Source organism: Gavia stellata, chromosome 21 (genome assembly GCF_030936135.1).
Source record: "Gavia stellata isolate bGavSte3 chromosome 21, bGavSte3.hap2, whole genome shotgun sequence".
Classification (NCBI taxonomy): Eukaryota; Metazoa; Chordata; class Aves; order Gaviiformes; family Gaviidae; genus Gavia; species Gavia stellata.
Window position 1 is genome coordinate 13,829,403 of NC_082614.1, and position 15,066 is coordinate 13,844,468.

Sequence of the window (15,066 nt, forward strand, 5' to 3'; positions counted from 1 at the left end):
CACAGTCCTTGCCACAGGTTATGCTGGATGTGAGCAGCCTGATTGAAAATATGAAATTGTTGTGTGGAATAACACTTGTGGCTTCTGTCCCGGAACAGAAATGCCAGAACCATTGCTGCTTCAGGGCACCACCTGGAGAAGCCTCTGCCAGACCATGTGTTACTGTCGCATGCAGAAAAATTACACAGATTTCAGAACCTCCTTTCTGCTAGGACTGGGCACCCCCCGACTCTGGTGCAGGACGGGATTCCTTCTCAGTCATAAGCTGCCTGCTTTTGCCAAAGGAAAACAAAATATGAGTATTCAGCTTAAACTGTACCTTCCTATTGCTGGTATCTTTGTGCACATGTGAGGACGAACCATCTGCACTCCTTGCTGGCAGCTGGAGGTCAGTTCCCCACATACTTGGCCAGCACGCTGATTTTTCTAGAACGGACCAAGACCTCCAGGCACTTTGAGCTGAAATGACCCTCCAAAACAGGCCCTGCATCCCCATTTCCTTTCTCCTAACTGTTTTAATTGGAGCTCCTCGTATTTTTCCTTACTGATGGACAGTAGTGAAAGAAATTATATTATTTTCAGAGGTTTGGAAGTATAAATAAGACAACCTATGTGCTTGTTTACATCTTTTTTTCTTTAGAAATAAACGAGGCAGATTTGTAGGGAGAGATAGTATCTTTTAATATCTTGTATCCTGGGACCATCAGCTGCAGCAGTCCTTCCATTATTCCACAGGAGACATCAAAGCTCATCGTGGAAGCGCATGAGCTCCACCATATGCCAGTTCCTACAGTAGGTGTGTCCCTCTTTGGTCAGAGGCTTTGCGGATCTGCTATCTCCCTGACCTTCCCCAAGTGTAAGAGCAGGAAGCCTTGTGGGTTTCTTTTTTCCCCTGACTGACCGACAATATTCAAGTTTAGTAGGACAGCAAATATTATCTACAGAATGCTGCTGGCAGCCCCTGAACCTTCAATGATGCAGAAGAAGGCAACACACTTGTCACCTCCCATGCCTCAGCTTCTCTCTTTTCTCTTCGTTTTCTGGCTGCTATATTCCATCAAAGGAATCGACTTGGGCAGCTGGTTGACTGCCAAGAAGTATCGTGCTATAGGTAAAAGGTGGGAAAGCTCAAGGGTAAAGCTGGTGCCCTAGGTCAGGCAGGATGGAAAACGTATGGGGTGAAAGCTGCTAAGGAGCATGTTGCTAGGGAAGGCAGCACGTACCATGGACCTTGTCTGCCTGAGCTACGGGAAAGCTTTTCCCTGTTCCCGAATCTAGTGATGGGTTTAGGTTTGAAAGCCTCAGTAAGATGCATTAAGCAGAGTGTCAGGTATAACCAGCCATCCCTGGCCACAGAGTGCCGCCGCCTGGATTCTCTACTTGATATTCCCATTAGTCCTGTCCCTTATTAGCAGGAGAGCTGGGCTTACGCTTCCTCTTCGGTGATTACAGCCAGCTTCAGCAAATTAGCTCTGTTAATGTCTGTAAGGGAAACCAACTTTTAGACAGTGTTACGCCACTGGCTGATGCGAGTGAACGTTACCCCCGGTGCCCTTCGCTCAAGAAGAGCGTGGCATGCCGCTGCGCGTGATGCTCTCCCCGGCTCGTCTGCCTCTCCACAGCCACAGAGGTTTGAATTCCTGCTCTTCCTTCACACCTCAGCTCCGGTGAAAAGGGGTTTGTTGTGGCTGAGCAGAGATGAGGCTGTGTGTCTAGTTACCAAGCTTTGTAGACCCTTAGGTGTTTTGCCTAAATATGTTGATTTTCCTGTTTCCCAGGACTGGAGCCTTCTGGCAGTTTTTGTGGACTTGGGCTGTGGTTGCTAAGCAAACGCAGGGATGTGTGTGATTTTTGACTCGCTGTATTGTGCCTTACACTAAAAGGAAGAAAGGTCTTTCCAACCAGAAGGTCTGAAGTTGCTTTCAGTTATGTGGACTAGCAAATGAAGGTAGATAACACAGCATTAGGCTAACTTTGCCTAAAGCATGCTTGAGCTATTTGTAAGAGGTATATGTGTAGCTCTATTTCTCACATAGCTGTGACCAGACCAGATGGGCTCCTGCAGCGTTTGGGAGTTCGGGGGTGGTGGTGGATGAGGATAGTGTATCCCAGCTCCTTAGCTTCCCTTCAGAGATCAGGACCTTTGTACAGTAGCTGCTCCTTGGCACTTGGTAGCTCCTGCCTGGGTGGAGGAGTGTGTTCCCTTGGGCTGTTGAGTTCTGGGTTCGTATTTGCACCTTTTCTTCCTCTCTCATCTCTCCTTTTTATGGCCTTTGCTTCTAGCAGCTGCGTTAGATTCTGGCCGTTTGGAAGGTGGTCACTGTGGTCCCCGCACTAGGCACTTGGGACCCCTGAAATGGGCCATGGGGGCTAATGGGTCTGTTAATTTCCCTGGTCCTTTCTTGTGAAGTGCTTTGGCCTATGTTAAGCTGCATGTGAGGGAACTTGAGATCATGTTTCAAAACACTCAGTGGAGAAAGCAGGAGTGTTTGCTCTGTTACCTGCCAGCGTGATGGCTCCAAATACAAGATCACTCAGTGTCCCATGCTAAGCCGCTGTTCTGGGAGTCCCAGCAGTTTTGTCTTAATAAGTTTTAGTGAAAATAACTTCTTAAAATGCAAAGGGGAGAAGGCTTCTCAGAGGTGGAAAGGTCTCGTTATCAAGAAGAGCTCTTGCACCTTCTCCCTTTCAAATGTGTGTGGCCATGTGGTGCATCTTCAGATGCCCTTGCCTTCAGAGAAACTGATGCCTGGGCAAGGCAGTGATATTCCGCAAACCTCAGCTGTCTAAATGGTTTCCAGCGTTTGTGTGCTCCTCAGGAAACTTTCCCTCTCAAGTGTGCTTTCTCTGTTGCAGGCGTCTCTCACTCCAGTGAAGTCTGGAGGAGAACTGGAGGAAAAACCAAAGCCGAAGGATCGAATCACATCTTGCCTTCTGGAGAACTGGAACAAAGGAGAAGGCCTGGGATATGAGGGAATCGGCTTGGGCATTGGGTTACGAGGGGCCATCCGGTTGCCATCCTTCAAGGTAAAAACAAAGATCTGTCTTCATTATGCTAACGTTCCCTAAAGGAGCATTAGGAGGACAGACCTCTCTAGGTTTGTGCCCCAAAGCCCTACAGGCTGTTAGCCCCACTCTGTGTTCACTTATGGCGTTGCTTCTGACAGCATCACTCGTAAACCACCAGTACACTGTAAGAGCAAGGATCCTCTTTCCCAGCCTTAGCTTTTCATCTACCACTTGTGTGAATTGTCTGTAAAGGATCTCACTGATCTGCAAAGTAAATGGGACATTTGCCTGTGTTTAGGACACAGCGTTTCAGCGTAATTGTAAAAATATGCTTATGCTCGTAGTCCTTTACACAGTTATTTCTTTGCTTAGAATGTCTTGCAGTTCGGCAGCTGAGTCTCACCTGAAGTTTGGTTAAAAGTGTTCTCTGCCTCATGCAAGTTTACAGAATCAGATTTGGAAGCATAGGGTCACATATTTTAAAGAGCGTTTCCATAAAAAATGGAAAGTATCTTAAAAAAAAATGGTGGTGGGGGAGGGCGAGGGAGGGGAGAGGCCTTCCCTGAAATTAAGAGTTTTGAATGTGCAGAAGGTGCAAATAAACATTTGGGATGAGACATTCTGCAGTCTTCATTTAGAATAAAACTTGCTTTGAGGTTCATTAAGATGTCATAGGTTCAGGCTCTCTTTCTGTTCTGCTAGTCTCAGACACATGCATTTGTCACGAGTTTTCTCTGTCATCTTCAAAGTAGCTGGTGATGACATGCACCATGCTGGTTCCCAGAGTGTTTTGATGCAAATTGAAGGGGTAGAATTTCATTCACAGTGAAATTCTGTTTGCAAGCAAATAAAGGGATCAGGAGCTGGGGAAGTGGCCCTTGGTTTCTGGGTCTAAGACACCATGGCAAAGTAAAGCAGTAGCAGTTCGCTGAAGAAGTTGATTTCTGCTGTTTCTAAACTTTTAGAAATGCTAATTGTGTCTTTTGTTCAGGTGAAAAGAAAGGAGCCACCTGAAGCTGCCTCAGCAGGAGATCAGAAGAGAATCCGGCCTTCTACTTCTGTCGATGATGAAGATGAAGGTTTGCAAAGCACATTTGTTTGAAACACAAGAGCAGATGCAAACCACATGCAAGCTGAATTCTTTTAAACTTCACAGCAGTGTGCTCCCTTACAGTTAGACACAGAGTCAAGGATCTGAGCCAAAACCCTGCTTCTCACAAAACTGATCAGCTGGGAGACGTCTTCTCTGGATTCAGTTATCTTAAATTCACTGGCGGGAAATTTAAGACCCACATTTTATGAATAACTCATAACCTATTTTAGTTCTGCTGATGCAGAGCTGGTCACCCAGTAGAGGGAGCTCAGATGAGTTCATGGACTGTTCCAGGGGCTTGCTTGCAGCTGACTCGGTATGTTGTGGGAGAAAGCACGCAAGAGACAGTTTGCCCTGCATTTGATTTTAAAAACAAAACAAAGTTATTTGCTGGAAAAATCTATTTGAAAATATTTTAACATTTTTTCCTGGAAGGAGGGAAGGGTGTAGAGATAAGACAAAGCTTTGAATACCCTTTGTTTTGCACAAAAAAGTGGATTCAGGTTAGTTGTGCCATAAAGTTGATTCAGACTAACAACTGGTTTTGAGGCCAAAGTACCGAAGCAGGGTTTTGTAAAGCACTTAAATAAAACAAAAAGGCATTAAATTTGGCTTACCTGTTCTGGTCTCAGTCATGCCATGTCTCCTAGCTGCTCTGCCTATAGCTTGTCAGCTTTGGCCACCCGCGTTTTGCCACCCTTGGCATTTCAACACTCTGCACCCAGTCTTGCCCTCACTTGCACTGTGAAATTACTAAGCCCCTGTGAGCCTGGGGACTCACACTTCACACGGGCACATTGCTCCTAACTTTGATTTTCCCAAAGAAAATTTTCCATTATGTAGTCAACTCTTTCCCTCCCTTGCAAGGTATTTGATGGCAATTTCATTCTTGTTTTTGCTTACCAGAGTCGGAGAGGGACAGGGATGCTTCTGATACAACATCTGACCTGTCAAAGAAGGATGCAGAAGCGGTGGGGCTGAGGCGGCGACCAGCAAGGCCGCTGGAGCTCGACAGTGAGGGAGAAGAGGGAGATGAGACATCAGAGAAAGAGGAAGAGTCCTCCTCAGAGAAGGAAGAGGAGCAGGAAGAAGAGGGAGGCTTGGTGAAAGCAGCACCTGGCAAGGTGTGTTGGTTTGTGATTGCCGTTTTGAATGCTGTCAGTAAAAGGGAGCCTAGTAATTCCAGATGCCAAAGTTACCTTCCCTAGAAGGTGAGCGCTCCTATTGGGGCCTGTCCTAAGAGAACCTCTGTAAGATTATTCCCTCTTCAGGTTCTCTGATCAGCGTCCCCGATAGTCGCTGGTGGTTACTACAGTGACAGCCAGGTCTCAGAGTCAGACACTGTTCATTTTTGGCAATGTTTTCTTGCAAAGGAGGAAGAGGAGGATGAGGAGGATGAAGATGATGATGAAGATGATGATGAGGATGAAGATGATGAGGAAGAGGAGACAGGCATAGACACAAGTGACAAGGAGGAGGAGCAAGACTCCGACGAGGGTAAGCAGTTCCAGTGGAAGCAGCAAGCCTAGCCTTTGGGTCAGCTGTGGTCTCCCTTTAGCACGTGTGAGCTGATTTTTTAATTTGTGCACCTTCTTTCACTGAAGGGCAGTTTCATACAAGATAACGCGTACAGGTATTTTTAATTGTTACCTGCCAGGCTCAGGTCTGTGGGTCCCTTTGCAATAGCTCTCCAACCCCTGAGTGATCTCGGCCCGGCTTGACAGAGGGACAGAGCTCTTAAAGCCAGCTAAGTTAGTGCTTGTTTTATGAAACGTGTGTGGCTGGGAGGAGAAGGGGCCACATTTCAAACAGGCGTAACTTAGCCGCTAATAACTTTCTGTCCTATCAATCAGTTCCTGCTCTGGAAGGTGGTAGTTTCCACATTTTAAAGCTGTGTATAAAGGCAGCAGAAAATCTTAGTGCAACTCCAGTAAAGAGGCAATCCACCCAGAGACCCACGTGGGCAAGGTGCCAGGCAGCGCTAGCTCTCCTACTCACGGAACTGCCTGTTGTATGGTGATTGTTGTAAGCATCCAAATACATGGATTGTAAGTCTCTGCAAAAATAAATAAATTGGGAGGCAACTCCTTCAAACCCACACACTGCTGTTGATGCTGTTTCCACGCTGTTACAGTGTGAAAGTAGTATTTGCTCCTGTAGTAGACCCTGATTGTTTAATGAAGTTGGAAAGCAGAACTAATAGTAGTTTGTTCTTCTTGTAGATGTAGCAAGTCCCTCATCTTCTAAGGCTGAAGTTGAATCATCCGATGAAAGTGAGGACTCCTCTGAATTTGAGTCGAGTTCAGACTCAGATGACGAAGATGATGATGATGATGAAGAAGATGAGGAGGAGGAGGAAGAAGAAGAGGAGGAGGAGGTGGTTGAAGATCAAGACAGAGAAGCCATGGTTGCTGAGACAGAGCATGAACCTGCTGGTCATGAGCTTCCTGATGATGAGAGGGAGACTATTTTGGAGCTGTATCCTGTGGACGACTACATGGATGCAACAGGCTTGGGACTCACAGAGCCAGCTTTGGCAGTGAAAGAGGAAGGCATGGAAGAAATCAAGGCAGGGGAAAGTGAATGTGGTGAAGTCCCAGAGGCATCTATTGCTGCTGAAACGCTGAAACACTTGGTTATGGAAAGAGACCAGGAGACAAAACTTGCGCTGTCTCCCATCTGTAGGCCAGGTATGCACTTCCGTGTGGTTTGGCATTTTTTACCACGTTTCCAAGTACAGGTTTCTCACAGCACCAAATATATATGCTTTTGTATTTCCCTTGTTCTCTTTCTTCCTCTAGTCTTGGCTCTAGGCTAGGGGTTATCTGTACAGGGAAAGAGATCTGTGCTGAACTTGCCTTCCTAGTAAGGAGTTCTACACAAGCCATCTGCTACTAAAAATACTGTGGTTATTGTATCCAGAATCTTATCCTGGGCCAGTTTAGTTAGTGTCCTACAGGAACTGAACAGTTGTCATCGTCTGAGGGTGACTGATTGGATGGTGTGGTGGCTGAAGCTCAAGATAGAAAAGTCATGGCTGCTAAAACAGAACAGGAATCTGTGCTTAATGAATCATTACTGTCTCTCTTTCATTTTAATATCAAAGCAGTATGTGACTGGGAAGCTATATGGGGCATGTGAGTGGACTTTCAGAATTATATCTGGTTCCTGATATTATTATTTGTGGGGTTTTTTTGCTTAGTCCTTTCAAATGAGTGATACTCCCTGGTTTTCTGGAAGACAGAAATTTTCTTCATTCAATACAGAGTTGTATTTAACCCAAGGAAATTAGAAACCTTTTACTAATAGGAGTGAGATGCATAAAGGTTGACAAATACTGCAGCTAGGGGGGAATTGGAAAGTTAAAAACTGGAGCCAACAGAGAGGGCACATCTAGTGTGGCCTGCAGCGTGAGCCTTGGGCAGGACTGGTGTCTGAGGACTGCGCAGTATTTTGCCACTTGGAGAGCTGGAAATCCAGTCCCTGCACAGGCTATCACTGCTTGGCTGCCATAAAATCTGAAAACTGTAAAGAGGCAAAATGTTAAACTGGGCAGGGCAAAGAACCTGTTTTGCACAGATCCTTTCTAGAACAGGTCAGTGTGCAGAAAGGACGTGAATCTGGGGGAACCTGCATTTGGGCACCTTGATATGTGGAATGAGCTTTACAGGTAAGCTGTGGGAACAAGCTCAAACTGCAGCATTCTTCTTGTGCAGCCCAGCCTGGTCATACAGGAGCTACAGGGATCGAACCCTTCTCCAGTGTCTCTCTGGTTCATTCAGGACAAACGGGGAGCACTTCCTATCCAGCTCTCCAGGCATTTTCACCTCCTTTTGCTCTCCCACTTGAAAATGTTAGGCTGCTCAAAATAACAAGATTCACTGTTGATTCCTTTTGGCCCTGGCCTTAGTGGGGGTAAATAAACTCCAGACAGATGAGCCTGCTGCAGGGAGAGCAGCATATAAATTGTCTCATTGATACCATCTGAGTGTGTCCTCATTCATTACAAGGGCTTCCCGTTTCCTTCATGTGTTGTTCAAGAGTGTTATGCTCCTTCCTTCACTGCTCCCTCCTTGGAGAGCTGAGGGTGCTTCTTGGCCTTACAATTAGTTTACCTTCCCACATCAGAAAGCTGATAGCTTGGGGCTCTGACAGCTCTCCTCCAAAGTCCTCGCCCCACAATCCACTGATTCTTTTCATGTCTGTACAAAAGGTGGTCAGGGGTTTTGAAAGCAGAAAACCTTCGTTCTGGCCCGTGTCGTAGCTAATCCTCAAATTAATAGTGTGTTTTTTTAATGGTCCATTAGGGATGTCTGTGGTAGCATCTAATTACTCCATGCTCTGTGCCTCCAAAATGTAAAGCATTGAAGTTTTTAAAGCCTCCCAGTGGAATTGAGCTGTTCTGTAATTGCGGTATCTTAAACATGCCTTTACTGGCAAGTGGTGAGTAACCGAGCGGAAGCAAAGCTCCTGATTCTCCTCTCTTTTCCCCCTTTTAGAGGAAGAGTCCGAACCCGCTACCATGCTGGAGCCAGAGGTACAGGAGGGTCCAAAGCCTGAATCTCAAGTTGAGGAGGAGACAGTCTGTCTCTCGACTCCAGTGGGAGTCTTTGGAGAACCTCTGCCCAATAAAAGCAGCTTCTTTAGCAAGTCTGACGACAGCAGCTTAGAAGCTCGTGTTAAAACAAAACTGCCCTCAGCAGCAGAGGAGGACAGCCGGCTGCCTCGCACGCCTGGACGGGAGGTGATGATCCATTCAGAGACTGACGCTCTTTTGCTTCCAGCCCACAAGGTGCCATCCTCCATGCTTCCCTTACCATCGACTCCTGGTAAAGAAGAGTCTTTAGTCCCTCCAGAAAAGTTCCCTGAACAATTAATGGTGACCAAAACGTCCGTGGAAGAGGAGATTCCTAGGACTCCTGGGCGGGACATTTTGGCCAAGTCTTCACACCCCCTTGCAAAGTCACAGAGCACGGACACTGTTCCAGCCACGCCAGGAAGCGATGCTCCCCTTACGGGAAGCAGCTTGACCCTCAGTTCCCCTCAAGTCCCAGGGAGCCCGTTTTCCTACCCATCCCAATCTCCTGGCATTAACAGTGGCATTCCTCGGACTCCTGGGAGAGATTTCAATTTCACACCTACTTTCCCAGAGGCTGGTGCTACCATTCCTTGCCTTCTGTCTGGCAAGAAACAGTCAGAGGATGAGCTAGATGAGAAACCCTTTAAAGAGCCTCTTGGTGCTTCCCTTACGATCAGCATGAACAGTGTTCCCTCCCCTATCCCCTTTGCCAGCCCCCCACAAGCAGATTTCCACACGGACATGGGTTTGCCACCTGATGAGCCAATACCTGTAGCAACCCTGCCATGCAGGCATGGAGATGGAAGAATGCCTATTGAGGAATGCAAGGCAGAAGTAAAATCTGTTTTGCTCTCACCAGAAGTACCCCCCGGTGCTTCTATTCTTCCTCCCCCCCCACCACCTTCTGTTCTTCCCAAAAGGAGGCCAGGTCGGCCAAGACGGTCACCACCTTCTGTCCTCTCGTTGGATGTGTACTCGGGCAAAACCATAGAACCTCCTCCTGTGCCAGTGGCCTTGGTGGAAAGTGCTGTGGGCAAAGAGCTGTTGAGTGGACATCCTGATGCTTTCTATGGACTGAAAGACCCTGAAGCCGTCACCCTGGACTTCAGGAATGACGGTTTCCACGAGAAAATAGCGGCTGAGACCGTTGCAGAGAAACTGCCATTTAAGGAATTGGAGAACCAGTGGAATGAAGACTTCAAGGAAGAAGAAGCTCACGTGAAACCTAAAAGACAGTGGCGAAGGCAGAAGAAGACACCTGAGGACCTCCCAGTGATTCCTTCCCCTGAGTATTCCCCACCCCGGCCTCAGTTCAGGCCACGCTCTGAGTTTGAGGAGATGACCATTTTGTATGATATTTGGAACGGAGGCATAGATGAGGAAGATATCAAATTCATGTGTATCACATATGACCGCTTGTTACAGCAGGACAATGGTATGGACTGGCTCAATGACACCCTGTGGGTATTCCATCCTTATATCCTTTCTCACTGCCGCTCTGTGTTATACAACACGTGTAAGATGCACTGGATGGTCATTGTGTAGGACTTGCAATGCAAAAGACCAAGTTTGGTGGAAGAAGCATTTGCTTACTAGAATAGCAATTGCTTATATCAGCGGGGAATTTTAGACTGTTTTATTCCCTGAAGCTGCAATACAAAAATATTGCAGAAGTGGCTGTTCTTGCTGCATTTTCAGTCTAGGACTGCAGGGAAAATCTGCATGTGCCTCTTTTGGGGAGGTTTCTATGCTAGTTTGAGAAGCTTCTGTCTGCATTTAAACCAGGCTTTTTTTCAGCTTGCCTGTGGAATTTCTAGTCTACACATACAGGGCTTTAACTTGGGACTAAAACTTGCTGTAAAAATAATCTCACCATCTGTGCCCAAAATGATGAGTGAGTGGTGCTAGCAGCTTTAACTTGCTTTGAGTTTGAAATACTAATAAAAGCGATGGTTTCTAAGCGGCACATCAGGGACAGACATGGCCCCAGGCTGGATGGGGGAATGCACTGCTAGTGCTGCAGCAGGGAGTGTGTGTAGCACCAGCTGGTGCTGGTGGGGCCGGATCTGGCCCCTTCCCCTCCCTCCCTGCCCATGATCTGGTAATCAGCAGCATAAGCTGTAGCTTTGAATCTTTGGGAGTGTTTTTAGGACACAGAAGCTGTCTCAGAACAAGTCTCTATATGTGTACAGCCACCAGTAGTGATCTCTGGAATAGAGCCTAAAAGGCTGTGCTCATAACCTAAGAACTTTCTAGTAATGTTTTTAGGAAGGATATACGGATTTATATGTTAAAGAATACAAATGCACCACCTTGTGTGTTGCTAGAGCTTGCATGAAGTTAAAATATCTCATCCCTTACTCCCTGCAAGACACGAAAGCAAAAGCAAAAAAGCCCAAACCACTTAAAATAGTCAGAGATATGATACTAACAGAAAGCAAGTGCAGCTCAGTGTGGAGCTGTGCATTTTAATACTTTCTTTCTTTGCATCTCAGAGGGCAACGTGTAAGATTAAATGTATAATTTTCATACCAGTGCAATAGTCTTGAAATAGATTTATTTAAACAAAAAGGAAGTATTTTAAAAGCATCATGAAATGCATCATCCCCAGTAATTCTCAGTCTGTGTCTGCCCCATTTGGGGAAGCAGTTCCAAAACCAAACCTGTTTCAAGGTGGGAGTAATTGGCCCCGCAGTAGTGGGGGACCACAGCCAGCGAAAGGCAGAACGGGACGGCTGAGGGTAGGGCTTGCCTGTGACTGTGCACTTAAGTGTGTTTGCATTTGGCAACTTACATAGTGGAAATATTTGAAATATGTTTCCCTGTTGATAAGGATTATCATAACAGCAGATTTACAGTCACTTTTTAAACCATTTAAAAATAATCTGCAGCCAGTTGTCAGTTCATCCTGTGCTGCGCTGCATGATAGGTGTGAAAGTACCTGCAGGGTTCACCTTGCAGCAAGCTCACACCTCAGCACTCTGATTTCAAGGCCATCACTTCTTGCTTTTTATGGTCCTTCTGCTTCAATTTTTCTGGTGTTAAGGAGATGTTACGACTCACGGGGAGTGTTTTTGGGTAGATCTCAATTGTCATAGGCTTCATTGCTGTGTTTTGGGGGTTAGCTGCCAGTAGTACAGCTCCACTGTCCTTCCAGAAGCCAAAAACCCAAAGGTGTCTTCTGCCTGCTCAATGCAGTGTGTCCTTGCCAGGCCAGCTGCAGGTTCTTCTTGACTGATCAGGACAGTGGGGTTTGAAACATCTGCACAGGGTCTTACCCTTCCCATCAGGATCTGAAGGAGCTGGTTTACGGAGGCTGGTGTGAGCAGCGTCTGTCTCCGAGCCCTTTGGGCTGAGGAGCATCTCTTGCCCATCTGTGCTGCTTCTAGCCCTAGTCGGTGGGGATGGTTCCTGCGGTGAGATCAGTCCAGTGTCTTCAGGGCTTGGGGTGGCTGCAGGGAGTTTCTGGAGATAGAACGAAAGCGTGTCACTCAAAACAGAGAAAATGGTACGTCCAGATGGCTGGGCAGCTGCTGTCTGTGTACGTAGTGGGCGCTGTGGGGAAATCCTTTCTCAAACAGGTTTCTCTTGACAGCTTAACCTTTTTATATTTAAATTTTCATTATCTCTTTACTTTAGTTTCCCAAAGCATGCAGCTAAGAAGGAAAGAATGTGCTTGGTTTTCCTGTAGCCATGTGGGCTTTAGTGATGTTTTTTTATTTTTCAATAGTATTGTTATTTTTTTGCAAACCCTCCCCCCCAACCCTTCATAATTTTCCAAGCTCCTGGTGTTAGCTCCATGTACCTTTAGCAAGTTTTGTCCGATATCCATGGGTGGCTGTGTTTCTCCTTAACTTCTTTCCACCTACTAGCTTTTCTACCCCCAAGAAAAAGAAGCGGGATGATGGGATGCGGGAGCATGTGACGGGCTGTGCACGAAGTGAAGGCTATTACAAAATTGATAAGAAGGACAAACTTAAATACCTCAACAATAGCCGAGCTTTTGCGGAGGAGCCTCCAGCTGACACGCAGGTGAGGACGTGTCCTCCACTGACTGCTGGGGTGTGAATGGGATTTGGCTTTATAACGTGTCACGCACAGTGGCTGCTTCCTGCCTTTTGGCAAGGAGGGAGGTGAAGCTGTTGCTACACCTGTGTCGAGTTGGTCTTCTGGGAGCTGCTAGGGAGGTGTTAGTGTTTGATGTGGGATGTTTTAGGAGGCCGAACGTTCTGCGGTGATGTGTTGTATGTAGCACGAGGGATTGCTTGCAGGGAGGCTGCAGGTGTGGGGTCCGTTGGTTCAGCTTTGATTACCCATTTGTCTTCTCAGGGTATGAGCATCCCTGCCCAACCTCACGCTTCCACCCGGGCTGGCTCCGAGAGACGGTCAGAGCAACGCAGGCTCCTCTCCTCCTTCACTGGTAGCTGTGACAGTGACCTGCTCAAGTTCAACCAGCTCAAGGTAGGTCACCCTGTGGATTGCTGCTTTGCACAGGGGCCGGTTGGGAGCAGGCTGAGGCCAGGGCAAGGGACCTCCTGCCAGTTCGGTCTCACCTTGGCGACGGCCGTCTCAGCATTGGGCACTGCTGTGTGGGCCAGAGGATTGAATGGTACCTGGCTCTCCTGCACTTCCATGAAATACAACTTGATATAACAATACAACTTAATGCAACGTGTAATACAAATAATTTACCTGGAGAAATAGGAACAGAGCAGTCACAGGGAAAACATGACACTGAGTCCAGGGTGCTCGCTTGTGAGAAGCAGAGGCATGAGCTGGCTGATAAATGGCTATAAATAAGCATGTGATGATTACAGAGCTTGACCCCTAGTCAGAACCATCAGGGTTATGCAGAACAGAGACTGATGGCCTCAAAGGGTCTGTTCTCCCCAGCGTGTGGTCAGTGGTAAAAACCCAAGTACTGCAACTCTGTGGGACCTTCCATGACCTCTATCCTGCTTTCCTGTCACTGCGAGATGGAAGGAAACTAAATCGGATTGAAGTGTACCCCAGCATTGCTTGTGGCTTGGAGTGTGCTGCAGATGCTGGACCCAGGGATGGCCTTTCCTTTTCCGTGCTGTGACTGATTCAGGGTTGGGGTTTTGGGGTGTTCTCTTCATGCAGTTCCGCAAGAAAAAACTAAAATTCTGCAAGAGCCACATTCACGACTGGGGCCTTTTTGCTATGGAGCCCATTGCAGCTGATGAGATGGTGATTGAATACGTGGGTCAGAACATCAGGCAGGTAAGCTGGACTGTGGGTGAAATCTGAGCAAAAACCAGCCCTGAAAGAAGCACTCGAGTGTGACAGCTGGGGTTGGAGCCCCTGCTGTAAGGCGTTAGCTGTGTGACCTAGGCAGAGATTGGCATATGGTTTGGAGGTACAAGGGTGGGATTTTCAACAACCCATAGAAACTAAGCACTCAGAATCACTAAGGTTGGAAAAGACCTGTAAGATCATCAAGTCCAACCATCACCCAACCCCACCATGCCCACTCAACCACGTCACACAGTGCCATGTCTGCATGTTTTTTGAACACCTCCAGGGATGGTGACTCCACCACCTCCCTGGGCAACCTATTCCAGTGCTTCACCACTCTCTCAGGAAAGAAATTTTTCCTAATATCCAGCCTAAACCTCCCCTGGCGCAACTTGAGGCCATTTCCTCTTGTCCTGTCACTTGTCACTTGGGAGAAGAGACCAACACCCACCTCTCTGCAACCCCCTTTCAGGTAATTGTAGGGAGCGATAAGGTCTCCCCTCAGCCTCCTCTTCTCCAGACTGAACACCCCCAGCTCCCTCAGCCGCTCCTCATCAGACTTGTGCTCCAGACCCCTCACCAGCTCCGTCGCCCTTCTCTGGACACGCTGCAGCACCTCAATGTCCTTCTTGGAGTGAGGGGACCAAAACTGAACACAGTATTCGAGGTGCAGCCTCACCAGCACTGAGTACAGGGGCACGATCACCTCCCTACTCCTGCTGGCCACACTGTTTCTGATACTCAAAATCTTCGGAGATAAGCTCTCAAGAAGCCCATCCTGAACTTCTGTGTTTTCAGTTAGGTCTGCGTTCCCTTGGGGTGTTTGGGATCATGTATCTGTTGAGTGGCACAAGTGCAGCTCAGGTGAGCGTTGTTTAGATCTCGGCTCACAGATCACTGCTGCGACGTGTCCTGACGCTACACATGGGATTCTCTGTAGGTCATTGCTGACATGCGTGAAAAACGATACGAGGATGAAGGCATCGGAAGCAGTTACATGTTCAGAGTTGATCATGACACCATCATCGATGCCACGAAATGCGGAAACTTCGCCAGGTTTATTAATCACAGCTGTAATGTAAGTATTGTGTTTTTGCATATAATTGTACTCTGACATACTGATAAA

At 47.3% G+C, this 15,066-nt stretch overlaps 1 protein-coding gene across 1 annotated transcript in view; it reads left to right on the plus strand.

Annotated features, from left to right (window-relative positions):
• The window catches only part of SETD1B (SET domain containing 1B, histone lysine methyltransferase), a 50,722-nt gene that overhangs the window by 34,713 nt on the left and 943 nt on the right, over positions 1 to 15,066 (plus strand). The window contains exons 8-17 of the mRNA XM_059827725.1: positions 2,857 to 3,027; positions 4,001 to 4,088; positions 5,009 to 5,226; positions 5,476 to 5,599; positions 6,325 to 6,792; positions 8,602 to 10,158; positions 12,547 to 12,713; positions 13,011 to 13,142; positions 13,806 to 13,925; positions 14,881 to 15,018. Coding sequence (XP_059683708.1) covers positions 2,857 to 3,027; positions 4,001 to 4,088; positions 5,009 to 5,226; positions 5,476 to 5,599; positions 6,325 to 6,792; positions 8,602 to 10,158; positions 12,547 to 12,713; positions 13,011 to 13,142; positions 13,806 to 13,925; positions 14,881 to 15,018 — 3,183 coding nt within the window. The remainder of the gene's footprint in view (positions 1 to 2,856; positions 3,028 to 4,000; positions 4,089 to 5,008; positions 5,227 to 5,475; positions 5,600 to 6,324; positions 6,793 to 8,601; positions 10,159 to 12,546; positions 12,714 to 13,010; positions 13,143 to 13,805; positions 13,926 to 14,880; positions 15,019 to 15,066) is intronic.